Source organism: Neofelis nebulosa, chromosome 16, assembly GCF_028018385.1.
Source record: "Neofelis nebulosa isolate mNeoNeb1 chromosome 16, mNeoNeb1.pri, whole genome shotgun sequence".
Lineage (NCBI taxonomy): Eukaryota > Metazoa > Chordata > Mammalia > Carnivora > Felidae > Neofelis > Neofelis nebulosa.
In genome coordinates this window covers 31343517-31357426 of record NC_080797.1, presented here as the reverse complement: position 1 = coordinate 31357426, position 13910 = coordinate 31343517, and the positions used below count along the sequence as shown (strand labels likewise).

At 39.3% G+C, this 13910-nt stretch overlaps 1 protein-coding gene across 1 annotated transcript in view; it reads left to right on the top strand.

The window, feature by feature from the left end:
• Nucleotides 1-13910, top strand: part of LOC131497279 (leucine-rich repeat-containing protein 37A2-like) — a 45375-nt gene that overhangs the window by 17133 nt on the left and 14332 nt on the right. Inside the window, exons 4-5 of the mRNA XM_058703472.1 lie at nt 6911-6982; nt 7545-7619. Of these exons, the coding sequence (XP_058559455.1) occupies nt 6911-6982; nt 7545-7619 (147 nt within the window). The remainder of the gene's footprint in view (nt 1-6910; nt 6983-7544; nt 7620-13910) is intronic.

The following is a 13910-nucleotide window of genomic DNA, read 5'->3' as shown; positions in this document are numbered from 1 at the left end:
CTGGTAGTTGCTGGTAGTTGCTCCTCCGCCCCATATCATTTCTTTAATACCTACCTCTGCTAGGTATTTACTGCGCCCCGGCACTACGCTAAGACCTTTCGCTTGTGCTGCAAGTAAGACGGTGCGTCTTAAACTCTTAGAACAGAGCCTGGCACGTGGGAAATGCTCCGGACGTGGCCCCTCACACGGCACTTCATTTTCGGTTTTCCAGCAACTCTTGTGATACAGGGAGTGTCATCCTCATTTCGGGGATGAGGAAGTTGAAACTCAGAGACATCGGCTGACTTGCCTAGCTTCACACTGTCAGTAAGTGACAGCACCACTTAAGAAGCTTCGCGAGTAATACAATTCCGCATTCCCCGGCACTAGGTAGGACCTGAATGACAACCGGCCTTTTGGGCGTCGTCCCTTGGAGTCAGCTTCTCACTGGAATAGGACCTTTCGAGCAGGGAGCTCCTTTTCCCTATGCTTCGGGAGCTCCTGGCCATGCCACCCATGGGCATCCCCAGGCTTCCTGCTCACCGCCTGGTGCAAACATCACATCGTCACTGCTAGGCACCCACTCTGTGCCCAGCCTTATGCTAGGTGCTTTGCACATGCTCTTTCCTTTAATCCTCAAGTTGCCTTATGAGGTAAATGCTGCTAAAAAGACTCGGAGACGTTCGTTACTTAAGTCCCTTCACCAGGAAGCGACAGCCAGAATTCAGACCTAGGTCTGCCTGATTCCGGGGCCCTTGCTTCTTGGGCTGTTCCTCACTGCCAGAAACTCCTCTTCAAGGCTGTTCTCAGAACTTGCATTAAAACAGGGGCTCACCATTTCAGATTCTTTAGGCTTCGCCCCTCCCCCCGCCCAACCCCTGAGAAAGGATCTACGTGATGCCGTTAGATGTCTTGTATTGAGGAGCTTCGCATGGGGAGTCATGTTCTCATGGCTCATGGACCTATGTAGATGAATAAAGGAAAGGGGTTATTCTATCCCCAAGTACTTCAAACATACTGGAATAGGGTCTAGATCACTCTACTTATTTCTTCAACTGCTTTCCTCCAAGGAGCCAGTTTTCCCTCCATGCCTTGGGATTCCAGCATAGAGAGTTTGGAGTTTGTCCTATTTGAAATGTATTTTCACTGCCTGCTTTGGACGTTTTTTCAGCCAAAGCTGTTAGGATTTCAGTACATTCAGGACAGTGGTGACAAGCTTCAGTCCTCAAGTCTTCTCTGTCTCCTCAGTGAGTAGAAAGGAAACGTAGCCCATCTGTCTGGACCTCTGTAGAAGAATTTGGAGAAAAAAAAAATAACACGTAAGAAATGTTCCCTTATTTTGTGAGCTACCTTTAGTCTGTCCCGTTGCTCTGCAACAGAAAGCTTTTGCAAAAATACTTGAGTTTTCCTCTTCAAATAAGATAGAGTTTTTTAAAAAACAAAAAGATATCTAGAACAGTATTTCTTCAACTTTGATTATGAGACAGTCTTTGAGGATAACTGTTGTTATGTTTTACTCCCATAAAGATAAGCCCACGAATATCCAAAAGCCAATAGACTGAGTCAGCACACGTTTTATCTGTAAAATGAGGGAATTGAACGGAAATGGAGATGATCTCTAGCGCAGCGTCCACCGTTCGTGTTCGTTCGTATCGCAGTCTGTGGAAAAACAATTGCTGTCGGTCCAGCAGATGTAACCTGTCGGGTCAGTTCTCATTCTCCCCTTGGCTCAGGCACAATAGCTCCATGAAGAGAAGGCGGCACTAAAGACAGGAGGAAATAGGATAATTTGGAGTGGCCTGTATTTTGTTTTCACTACACATAAACACAGGGCATTCATCTCAGCAGGAGGGCTGCCTGGGTAAGAGGAAGCACCGAGCCGATGGGTATAAGGCCATGGGTGAGCTACCAGGAAAGAGGGGGGGGGACAGTGGGGGTAGAGCACTGAGATAGTTGGGGGGAAGGATAACAAACTACTAAAGTGTTTTGGCTGCATAATTCTTCATAGTCTTTCTTAATAGGGAGCCGGGGGTGGGGGGTGGGGGGGGCGGGGGGGGAGGAAGCAGTGGGCAGGGGAAGACACACACGTGGAAGAGGTTACTTGCACAGAGCCCACCAGTAAGCTTGTAGGTATTAATGCCATTTTTATTTTTTCAAAGCCAAAGGACATTCAGAGCCTCAAGGTTGAGGAACTGTGTTTAACCAGACATGTGACACTCACGTTCTTTCTCTTCATAACATTGTCTGACTGGATATTAACTAGTGTTACGCAAACCCGACATGTTAATGGGCCCGAAAAAACGTAGAAGAATGGGCTGGAATAGGAAGAATAGGGGAGTTTCCAAGGCAAGAACAAAAATGCATGGCTCCCAGCCGCACCGCTAACTCCCTCTGACCTCCGTTGTGGAAGAGTTTGAATCTTCGCTCCCCTTTTCTCCACCTACTAACATGTTTGATCTTCTGGCAACTGGTTCTCTATTTATCACAACATGGTTCTTTTTTTTTTTTTTTTCAAATTGAGATATAGTCCGCCTAATAGAATATGCAACATTATAAAGTATATAGTCCAATGGTATACTTTGATAGACAATAATCACTGCTAATTCCAGAACATTGTCATCGCCCCCCTCGAAAGAAATACCATACCCATCAGCCTTTACTCCCCATTCTCCCTTCCTCCCAGGCCCCTGGCAACAACTAATTTACCTTCTGCCCCTATGGATTTGCCTATTCGGGACATTTCATAGAAATGTGTGTCTAGTTTCTTTCACATAGCTTGTTGGCTTCAAGATTTATCCGGTTGTAGCATGTTTCAGTACTTCATTCTTTTTTTTAATGTTGATTTCTTTTTGAAAGAGAGTGCACACACAAGCGGGGAAGGGGCGGAGAGAGAGAGGGGGACAGAGGATCCAAAACCACAGAGCCCGATGTAGAGCTCGAACTCATGAACTGTGAGATGACGACCTGAGCCAAAGTCAGATGCTTAACCGACTGAGCCACCCAGGTGCTCCAATCACATTTTGTTCATCCATTCGTGAGTTATTGGACATTTGGATTATTTTGACTTTTTGGCTATTATGAATAATGCTGCTGTGAGTATTCATGTACAAGTTTTTGTGTGGTCATATGTTTTTAATTCTCTTGGGTACATACCTAAGAGTGGAATTGCTGGGTCATGTAGTAACTCTATATTTAACCCTTTTGAGGAACTGCCACACTGTTTTCCACAGCGACTACACCATTTTACATTCCCACCAATGTATGAAGATTCTGGTTTCCCCAAATCTTGCTACCACTTATCACTGTCTCTCTGTTCGATCATAGCCATCTTAGTGAGTGTAGAGTAGTATCTCATTGTAGCTTTGATTTATATTTCCCTAATGACCTAAGACATTGAGCATCTTTTCATGTGCTTATTGGCCATTCATGTATTTTCTTTGGCGAAATGTCTCTTCAAATCCTTTACCCATTTAAACATTTGATTATTTGTCTTTTTACTGAGTTTTAAGAGTTCCTTATATATTCTGGATATTCTGGATACTAGACTTGTATCAGACATATGATAGTTGTGGGTTGTTTTTTTATTTTTAAATAAAGTCCAGTTTATCTATTTTTCCTTTGGTTTGTTGTGCTTTTTGTGTCATGTCTAAGAAACTGTTGCCTAAATCCAAGGTCATAAAGATTTCTCTCCTGAGAGTTTTATAGCTTGAGCTCTTCCATTTAGGTCTTTGACTCATTTTGAGTTAATATTTATATATGGCGTGAAGTGTAGGAATCCAACTACATTATTTTGTATGGGGATATACGGTTGTCCCAGCATCATTTGAAAAGACTAGTCTTCCCACATTGAATGGTGTTGGCAGCCTTGTTGAAAATCAGTGAGCCATAAATGTGAGGATTTATTCCTGGACTGTCAGTTCTGTTCCATCAACTTACATGTCTGTTCTTATGCCAGTACCACACCGTGATTACTGTAGTTTTGAAGTAGGTTTTGAAACCAGGGCGTGTGAGTCTTCCCATTTTGTTGTTCTTTGTCAAAATCGTTTTGGAGCACCTGGGTAGCTCAGTTGGTTAAGTGGCCGGCTCTTGATTTCAGCTCAGGTCAGGACCTCATGGTTTGTGAGATGGAACCCCGTGTTGCAATCTGCACTGACAGCATGGAGCCTGCTTGGGATGCTCCCTCTCCTTCTCCCTCTGCCCCTCCCCTGCTCACACTTTTCCCCAGTCACACTCGCTCATGTTTGCTCTTCTGCACGGGTGTGTATGCTCGCTGTCTCTCAAAATGAATAGATAAACTTTTTTTTTTTTTAAAAGATCATTTTGGCTATTCTCGGTCCCTTGAATTCACATACAGATTTTAGAATTAGCTTGCCAGTTTTTGGAAAGAAGTCGGTTGGGGTTTTGATAGGGATTATACTGAAACCACAGTTCAATTTGGGGTATAGTGCCATTTTAACAATATTTTCTTCTGATCCGTGAACATGGCATATCTTTACATTTATTTCAATCTTCTTTAATTTCTTTCAACAACGTTTTGTGGTTTTTAGTGTGATTCTTGCACTTCTTTGGTTAAATGTTTTCCTAAGTATTTTGTTCTTTTGAGTACTGTTATACATGGAATTGTTTTCCTAATTTCATTTTTGGAATAGTCATTGCTGATGTATAGAAATAAAGCTAATTTTTACATATTGATCTTGTGTCCTGTAACCTTGCTGAACTCATTTATTAGTGCTAAGGTTTTTTTTCTACATTCCCAGGAATATGTCTTGTGGTCTTCTAGTTACCCGGGAAGATGTTGGAGCATTTCAAAGTCCCTATGGACATCTCATTTCTCAGCTTTTTCCTTTTAGGCTTTTTGTTTAGGCTATTTTTTGTCTTGTTTTCAATTGCCTCACATAGCTGCCAGATTAAAACATTTATCTATAATTGTTTTCAAAAAATGCCCCTTGGGAAGAGGCTATTTTAGCACTGTGCAGTTCTCAGTGAGGTCAAGGGCAAGGCTTTCAAGTGAAGTTTTTTAGGGACCCCAGTAGACAGGTAGAACAATGACAGTTTGTTCCTTGGGAATGAGGCTTTAAGGAACTTCAGCTCCATTTTGTTCCCCTGGGATGTGGGCAATTTTTAAGGCTACCATCAGGATGGAGAGCAGAGGTTGAGGACAAGTTAAAACCACAGAGCTCACTGTTCTTATAGAAATTAGTAATTTGTTCTTTAATAAATGCTCTCGGGTTGCTGCAAGCCCATTGGTTAAAATTTCCAAAGTTCTGAGAAAGTTGATTTTGACCATTTTTGCTAGTTTTTGTTGTTGTTGTTGTTGTTGTTGCTTTTACGGAAGGATGAATTTTCAGACGTCCTTCCTTTCTCATTTTCACTGATTCACCTGTAACAGGGCTTTAAAATCTCTAAAGTCTCAGGGCACCTGGGTGGCTCAGGTAACTGCCTGACTCTTGATTTCGGCTCAGGTCATGATCTTGCGGTCATGGGATCAAGCCCCATGTCAGGCTGTGTGCACTGGGCATGGAGCCTGCTTGGGATTCTCTCTCTCTCTCTCTCTCTCTCTCTCTCTCTCTCTCTCTCTCTCTTCCTCTGCCTCTCCTTCACTCATACTCTTGTACTCTCTCTCAAAAAATAGAATAAAAAAATAAAAAATGAAATCTCTAAAGTCTCAATGATCACAGGCTAATTAAATACTTAATCATGGGAGATGATTAGAGGAAAGGAATAAAAATAGAAAATGTAATTCTTAGAGAAGCTCTCCCAGATGGAGAGATGAAGTTCAGCAAAGTGTTTCTATATTTAATGCTCTCAAAGTTAAGTTTAAGGTAACGGCTATTTTAAACCCCCTTTTTTTTCATACAAGTTAAATACAGGCTTTGGAGTCAGAACTGAGTTCAGATTCCAGCTCTGCTTCTTGACTGGCTTGACAAACTGGGACAAATTATACAACCTCTCTGTACTTTAGTTTCCTCACTTGTAAAATGGGGTAGTGATGTATCTATCACATAAGGTTACTGTGAGGTTTAAATGTGAAATGCTGATCACAGATGCCCTATAGCTCAATAGTATTGGTTGTGATGATTATCCTTATAATTTTGCAAAAGTACAGTGATGATTCTTGAGCAGAGTCAACCTAAAGGCAGATTTTCTTTTCTTTCTTCCTGTTTCCTTCACTTTATTTTTGCTGTAAAGAACTGAGAAGAAAATCTACTCAGCATTTTGGAATAAAAACTTGTGTCAAGCAGTGACAAAATGTTATTTATTCAACAAGCCTTCACTAAGTACCTAGTAAATAACAAGCACTCTGTCAGGCACAGGGACAAAAATGACAATAGAGTATGGTCCCTGCCCTCAAGGAGCTGGCAGTCCAGGAGATGGATAAGGAAACGGGATCATATGCCACCTAACAAAGGCTGTCATAGGAGAATACACATGGTGGGGGTATAGCTTTCACCATTTCCTCTTAGATTAATCCCTTTGTCTTTGGCCCCCAAACTGAGGAATTGGTCCTATTTTTGTCTTTAACCGGGTGTTTTAAACTGTGGAATTTTTTACATTTCTAGAGATAAAGGAAAAGCACCTAGAATTATAGAGGACACTAGAAACAGTCTTTCCTACAGAGCCTGACTATCCTACCAGCATAGTCACTTCTAGGATTTTCAGCCCAAAAAGTTCTTTGGCATATCTTTGCTTTGCTGTCCACGTAAAAAAAAAAAAAATTTTTTTTTCCTCTTTCTGTTCTCCACTTTATCGTCCAGAGAGCTGGGTAGTTCCCAAAGGAAGAGTGCTTTACAGAATCTAAGGGTGACTTATAGGCAAAGGCAGAAAATGATTAGTTTTCACCTTCCAGTTCCATACCCCCAAAATGAACATAAACTTTCATGGTAGTCATTACTGGAAATGCAGATAATTTTAATTCCATTGCATTTTTCAGAATTATCAGTCGTAACCCTCTGTCAACTGTTGAAGATTCCTATCTTTTTAAGTTGCCAGCATTAAAATATTTGTAAGTATTGCAACAATCTCATGGCTCGCGAGATGATTTCTGATCTTTTTTGTTGTCATCAAAAGATTCAGTATTTGCGTTTTGGTTAAAAAGTCGTAATTTAAATTTTAACTGGGTTATTGAAATAAGCATTATTAGCAAAGAAAAAACGTATATGGGCAAGATAGCCTGCAGAGGAAGGAGTAGTATTGAAGAACACATAACAGACATGGGACTTGTAGATGTAGGTAGAAATACCATTTATCTCAAAGTGGAAAGTGGAGTAAAGTGTATATTAAAAGAAAAAAAGACTAATCAAGAGAGGTGGATGCAATTGAGAATGAAAATGAGGATAAGAGTAAAAAGGATTGTACTGTTGAGCACCAAGGTGATTAATTTGATGATGCACATAAAATGTCTTCATTGGGAGCTTTCTGAAATTATTGTCCATAGCAAGAAAACTCTTGAGCTGACTTGACAAAGAAGCCAGAATTGAAGTAATCACATGTTGTTAAGTATCTTTTTAGGTACAGAATTTTTATCCTTGGGTTCAAATCACGCATGTTTGGGCTTTCTCCTTCAGAGACATGGGATCAACACAGGTGTCACTTACAACAGTTGAGAGCATCCTCATGATGACCCTTGAATTGGAAACACTGTAAGTTGATTTTTCTTATGTGTATTTTCACTTAGTTGTTTATTTAGATTTGTTTTATTGTTTTCTTAAGTCAGATTTATTGAGGTATAAAATTTACTCTTTTTAAGCATACAGTTTGATGAGTTTTGACAAACGTGTAGTTATGTAACCACCACCACATTTGAGACGTAGAACATTTCTGTCACCCCAAAAGGCCCCTATGTGCCTTTGCAGCCAATCCCCTTTTCTCACCACCAGCCCTGGCAACCACCAACATAATTTTTGTCCCTATAGTTTTGCCTTTTCCACAGTGTCTTATAAATGAAATCATACAAGGGGCACCTGGGTGGCTCAGGCAGTTAAGCGTCCGACTTCAGCTCAGGTCATGATCTGGCGGTCTGTGAGTTCAAGCCCTGCATCGGACTCTGTCCTGACAGCTCAGAGCCTGGAGCCTGCTTCGGATTCTGTGTCTCCCTGTCTCTCTACCCCTTCCCCATTTGCACTCCATCTCTCTCTCTCTCTCAAAAATAAATGAACATTAAAAAAAATAATAAATGAAATCATACAGTATGCAGTCTTCTGTGATTGGTTCCTTTCAGCATAATCCTTTTGAGATTCATCCATGTTTTTTTTTTTAACTTTTTTAACGTTTATTTATTTTTGAGAAACAGAGAGCTAAGCAGGAGAGGGGCAGAGAGAGAGAGAGAGAGAGAGAGAGAGAGAGACAGAACCCGAAGCAGGCTCCAGGCTCTGTCAGCGCAGAGCCCAATACAGGGCATGAACCTGCGGAACATGAGATCATGGCCTGAGCCAAAGTCGGTCACTTATCTGACTGAGCCACCCAGGCACCCCAGAGACTCATCCATGTTTTTGCACATGTCAGTAGTTCATTTCCTTTTTATTGCCGAGTAGTATTGCAGTTGTGAGGATATACCAGTTTGTTTATGCATTCATCAGTTAATGGGCATTTGAGTTGTTTCTAGCTTTTTGGCCTTTATGAATAAAGTTGCTTAAAACACTTACATGCAGGTCTTCGTATGAGCATATGTTTTCATTGGGGGAGGGGGGCAGGTGGTAAAATACCTAATGGCAGGATTGCTACATCATATGCTAAGTGTATATTTAACTTTTTAAGAAACTGCTTACCTGTTTTCTAAAGTGGATGTACCATTTTGCATTCCAGCCAGCAGTATATGAGATCTTCTATCTATCCTTTCTTCTAAGGTCTTTATCTATTTTTCGTAAGGTGAATGTTGGCCTTAAGATTGAGTTGGGAAGTATTCCCCTCTCTTCAATTCTCTAGTACAGTTTGTGCAGAATTGGCATTATTTTTCCCTTAAATGTTTGCTAGAATTCACCAGTGAAGCCATGTGGGCTTGAAGCTTTCTTTGTGAGAAAGTGTTAAACTACAGATTTTATTTTTGTAATAGTGCTACTTAAATTACATACTTTATTTTTTTGAGTAGTTCATGTCTTTCAGGGAATCTATTTCATCTTGAAGTTATTGACATAAAGTATTTTATAACATTCCCTTATTATCCTTTTAGTATCTGTAGAATTGTAGTGATGTCATTCCTCTCATTTTTGATATTGATAATTTGTGTCTTCTCTTGTCTTTTCTTGATAAATCTGGCCAGAAGTTTATCAGTTTTACTTATCTTCTCTAAAAAGTGCCTTTTCATTACACTGACTTCTCTATTTTTGTTTTCCTTTTTAAAAATTTCTGCTTTGATCTTTATCATTCCACTTTCTCTCCTTACTCAGTGATGAATTTCCTTTTCTTTTTCTAGTTTCTTAAAAGTGGACCCTGGGGAAGATGAATACTATATGAGCAACATCCCACATGTTGACATGTTGTGTTTTCAGTTTCAGTTGGTACAAAATAGTTTCTAATATCCATTTTGACTTATTTGACCAATAGGGTTACTTAGGAGTGTGTTGGTTAGTTTCTAAATATTTGGAGATTTTACAGATCTGTTAATTTGTTATTTAATTCCATTGTGGTCACAGAACAATATGCTGGATGACTGAAATCCTTTTAAATTTATTGAGGCTTGTTTTATAGCCAATGAATTCTGGTAATAGATGAGAATATGGTCTATTTTGATAAATATTATGTGTCCACTTGAAAAAAAATATGTAGTCTGCTGATTTGGTGTGGAGTATTCTATAAATGTCAACTAGGTCAAGTAGGTTGGTAGTATTTTTCAAGTCTGATGTATCATTACTCATTTTCTATATATTTTTTCTGTCAATTATTGAGAGAGGGATATTGAAATCTCCAACTATAATTGTGTACTTATGTGTCTCTCTTTCCTATTCTCCTTAATATATTTGGAAGTTCTGTTATCAGATACATAAATTTTTAAGTTATGTCTTTTCTAATAGTTGACATTTCTATCACAATGGAATAACCTCATTTATCCCTGGTAATATCTTTGCTTTGAAATTGACTTTGTCCTATAGTAAATATAGCCACTCAAGGTTTCGTTTGATTAGTGTTAGCAAGGCATAATTTCTTCCATATTTTTAACCTACTTATATCTTTGTATTGAAGATGAATCTTATAGACAGCATATAGTTGGCTTTTGCTTTTTTATCCAGTATGACAACTCTATCTTTTAATTAGGTGATTATACCATTTATATTTAATGTAATTATTTACATGATTACATTTAAAGCTACTGTCTACTCTTTTCTATGTATCCCATCTGTTCTTTGTTTCTTTTCTTTTTCTTTTTCTTCCTGCTCTTGGGTTGATTTAGTACGTTTTATTATTTTTTGGTGGGGGGATAAATAGTTACAACTCAGGTTTTGTTATTTTAGTAGCTGTTTAATGGTTTGTAGTGTTCATGTTTAACTTATCACAGTCTATCTTCAAATGATATTATATGATTTCATGAATAGTATAAGAACCTTACAATAAATAGTGTACTTCGATGGTTCCCCTCCTGACCTTTGTGCTATTGTTTTCATACATTTTACTTTTAGCACACCATATTATTTTTTGTTTGTTTGTTTAAATAGTCAATTATCTTTTTTTATTTTTGTATTTTTGAGAGAGACAGAGTGCAAGTGGGGGAGGGGCAGAGAGAGAGGGAGACACAGAATCTGAAGCAGGCTCCAGGCTCTGAGCTGTAGACACAGAGCCTGATGTGGGGCCTGAAATCACAGACTATGAGATCATGACCTGAGCTGAAGTCAGATGCTTAACTGACTGAGCCACCTGGGTGCCCCTCAATTATCTCTTTTATTGAAGTATATATAGATCATGTAATATGAAATTAGTTTCAGGTGTACAACACAGTGAACTTTTATATACATTATGAAATGCTCACAACACAGTGATCAATTATATACATTATGAAATGCTCACCACAATAAGTATATTACAGTATTATTGACTATATTCCCTATGCTGTACTTTTCATCTGGTGACTTATTTATTTTATAACTGCAAGTTTGTACCTCTTAACCCTTTTCACTCATTTTGTCCATATCCCCAGTTTGTTCTCCATATTTACAAGTGTTTTCTCTTTTTTGTTGTTGTTTATTCATTCATTTGGTTTTTTGTTTATTTTTTGTTTATTTTTTACCTTGTTTTATTTTTTATTTTTTAAAATTTACATCCAAATTAGTTAGCATATAGTGCAACAATGATTTCAGGAGTAGATTCCTTAGTGCCCCTTACCCATTTAGCCCATCCCCCCTCCCACAACCCCTCCAGTAACCCTCTGTTTGTTTTCCATATTTATGAGTCTCTTCTGTTTTGTCCCCCTCCCTGTTCTTATATTATTTTTGTTTCCCTTCCCTATGTTCATCTGTTTTGTCTCTTAAAGTCCTCATATGAGTGAAGTGATACGATTTTTGTCTTTCACTGACTAATTTCACTTAGCGTAATACCCTCCAGTTCCATCCATGTAGTTGCAAACGGCAAGATTTCATTCTTTTTGATTGCCAAGTAATACTCCATTGTATATATATACCACATCTTTCATCCATTCATCCATCAATGGACATTTGGGCTCTTTCCATACTTTGGCTATTGTTGATAGTGCTGCTATAAACATTGGGTGCACATGCCCCTTCAAATCAGCATTTTTGTATCCTTTGGTTAAATGCCTAGTAGTACAATTGCTGGGTTGTAGGGTAGTTCTATTTTTAACTTTTTAAAAACCTCCATACTGTTTTCCAGAGTGGCTACAGCAGTTTGCATTCCCACCAGCAGTGCAGAAGGGTTCCCCTTTCTCCACATCTGTTGTTTCCTGAGTTATTAATTTTAGCCATTCTGACACATGTGAGGTCGTATCTCATTGTGATTTTGATTTGTATTTCCTTGATGATGAGTGATATTGAGCATCTTTTCCTGTGTCTGTTAGCCTTCTGGATGTCTTCTTTGAAAAACTGTCTATTCATGTCTTCTGCCCTTTTCTTAACTGGATTATGTATTTGATTTTTTTGGGTGTTGAGTCCTCTATATATTTTGGATACTAGCCCTTTATCAGATTATGTCATTTGCAAATATGTTCTCCCATTTCATCAGTTGCCTTTTAATTTTGTTGATTGTTTCCTTTGCTGTACAGCTTTTTATCTTTTTTTAATGGATGTTTGTTTTTGAGAGAGAGAGCACAAGAGTGGGGTAGGGGCAGAGAGTGAGGGAGACAGAGGATCTGAGCAGGCTCCGCACTGTCAACAGAGAGTCGATGCGGAGCTCGAACTCACAAACCGTGAGATGATGACCTGAGCTGAAGTCAGAAGCTTAACCGACTGAGACACCCAGGTGCCCCAGAAGGTTTTTATCTTGATGAGGTCCCAATAATTCATTTTAAAAAATGTTTGTTTGTTTGTTTGTGTGTTTGTTTATGTTTATTTTTGAGAGAGAGAGACAGAGTGCAAGCAGGGGAGGGGCAGAGAGAGAGAGAGGGAGACACAGCATCTGAAACAGGCTCCAGGCTCCAAGCTCTCAGCACAGAGCCTGACACGGGGCTCAGACTCACGAACTGTAAGATCATGATCTGAGCCAAGTCAGATACTTAACCAACTGAGCCACCCAGGTGCCCCTATTAATTAATTAATTAAGAACATGGACACACACATACATGTATGCATGGGGGGGGGGGAGCAGAGAGAGAGGGAGAGAGAGAATCTCAAGTGGAGAGAGAATCCTGATGCAGAGTTCAATCCACGACCCTGAGATCACGACCTGAGCCAACACCAAGAGTCAGGCATTCAACCCGCTAAGCCACCCAGGCACTCCTCAGTAGTTCATTTGTACTTTTGTTTCCCTTGCCTCTGGAGACATGTCTAGTAAGAAGTTGCTTTAGCTGAGATCAAAGAGGTTTCTGCCTGTGTTCTCCTCTAGGATTTTGATGGTTTCCTGTCTCACATTTAGGTCTTTCATCCATTTTGAATTTATTTTTGTGTATGGTGTAAAAAAGTGGTTTAGTTTCATTCTTCTGCATGTTACGGTCCAGTTTTCCCAACACCATTTATTGCAAAGACTATCTTTTTTCCATTGGATATTCTGCTTTATCGAAGATTAGTTGACCGTGTATTTGTGGCTCCATTTCTCGGTTCTCTATTCTATTCTATTGATCTATGTGTCTGTTTTTGTGCAGTACCACACTGTCTTGATGATTCCAGCTTTGTAATACAGTTTGAAGTCCAGAATCATGATGCCTCCAGCTTTGTTTGTTTGTTTTTTCCCAACATTATAATTCGGGGTCTTTTCTTGTTCCATACAACTTTTAGAATTGTTTGTTCTCGCTCTGTGAAAAATACTGGTGTTTGATAGGGATTGAATTGAATGTGTAGCTTGCTTTGAGTAGTATAGACATTTTAACAATATTTGTTCTTCCAATCCTTGAGCATGGGATGTTTTTCCATTTCTTTCTGTCTTCTTCAATTTATTTTCATAAGCGTTCTATTGTTTTCAGCATACAGATCTTTTACCTCTTTGATTAGGTTCATTCCTAGGTATCTTACGGTTTTTGGTGTATTTTTTTTTAATTTTAGAGACAGAGTGTACAAGTTGGGGAGAGGGGCAGAGGAGAGAGAGAGAGAGAGAGAGAGAGAGAGAGAGAGAGAGAGAGAATCTTAAGAGAATCTTAAGAGAATCTTAATCTAATCCATGCTGAGCGTGGAGCCTGACACAGGGCTCGATCTCACGACCCTGAGATCCTGAGCCGAAATCAAGAGTAGGATGCTTCATTGACTTAGCCCATCCAGGCACCCCTTGTTTGTTTGTTTGTTTGTTTTTTTCTGAGATTCTACATATAAGTGAAATCATATAGTGAAATGATATACATACAT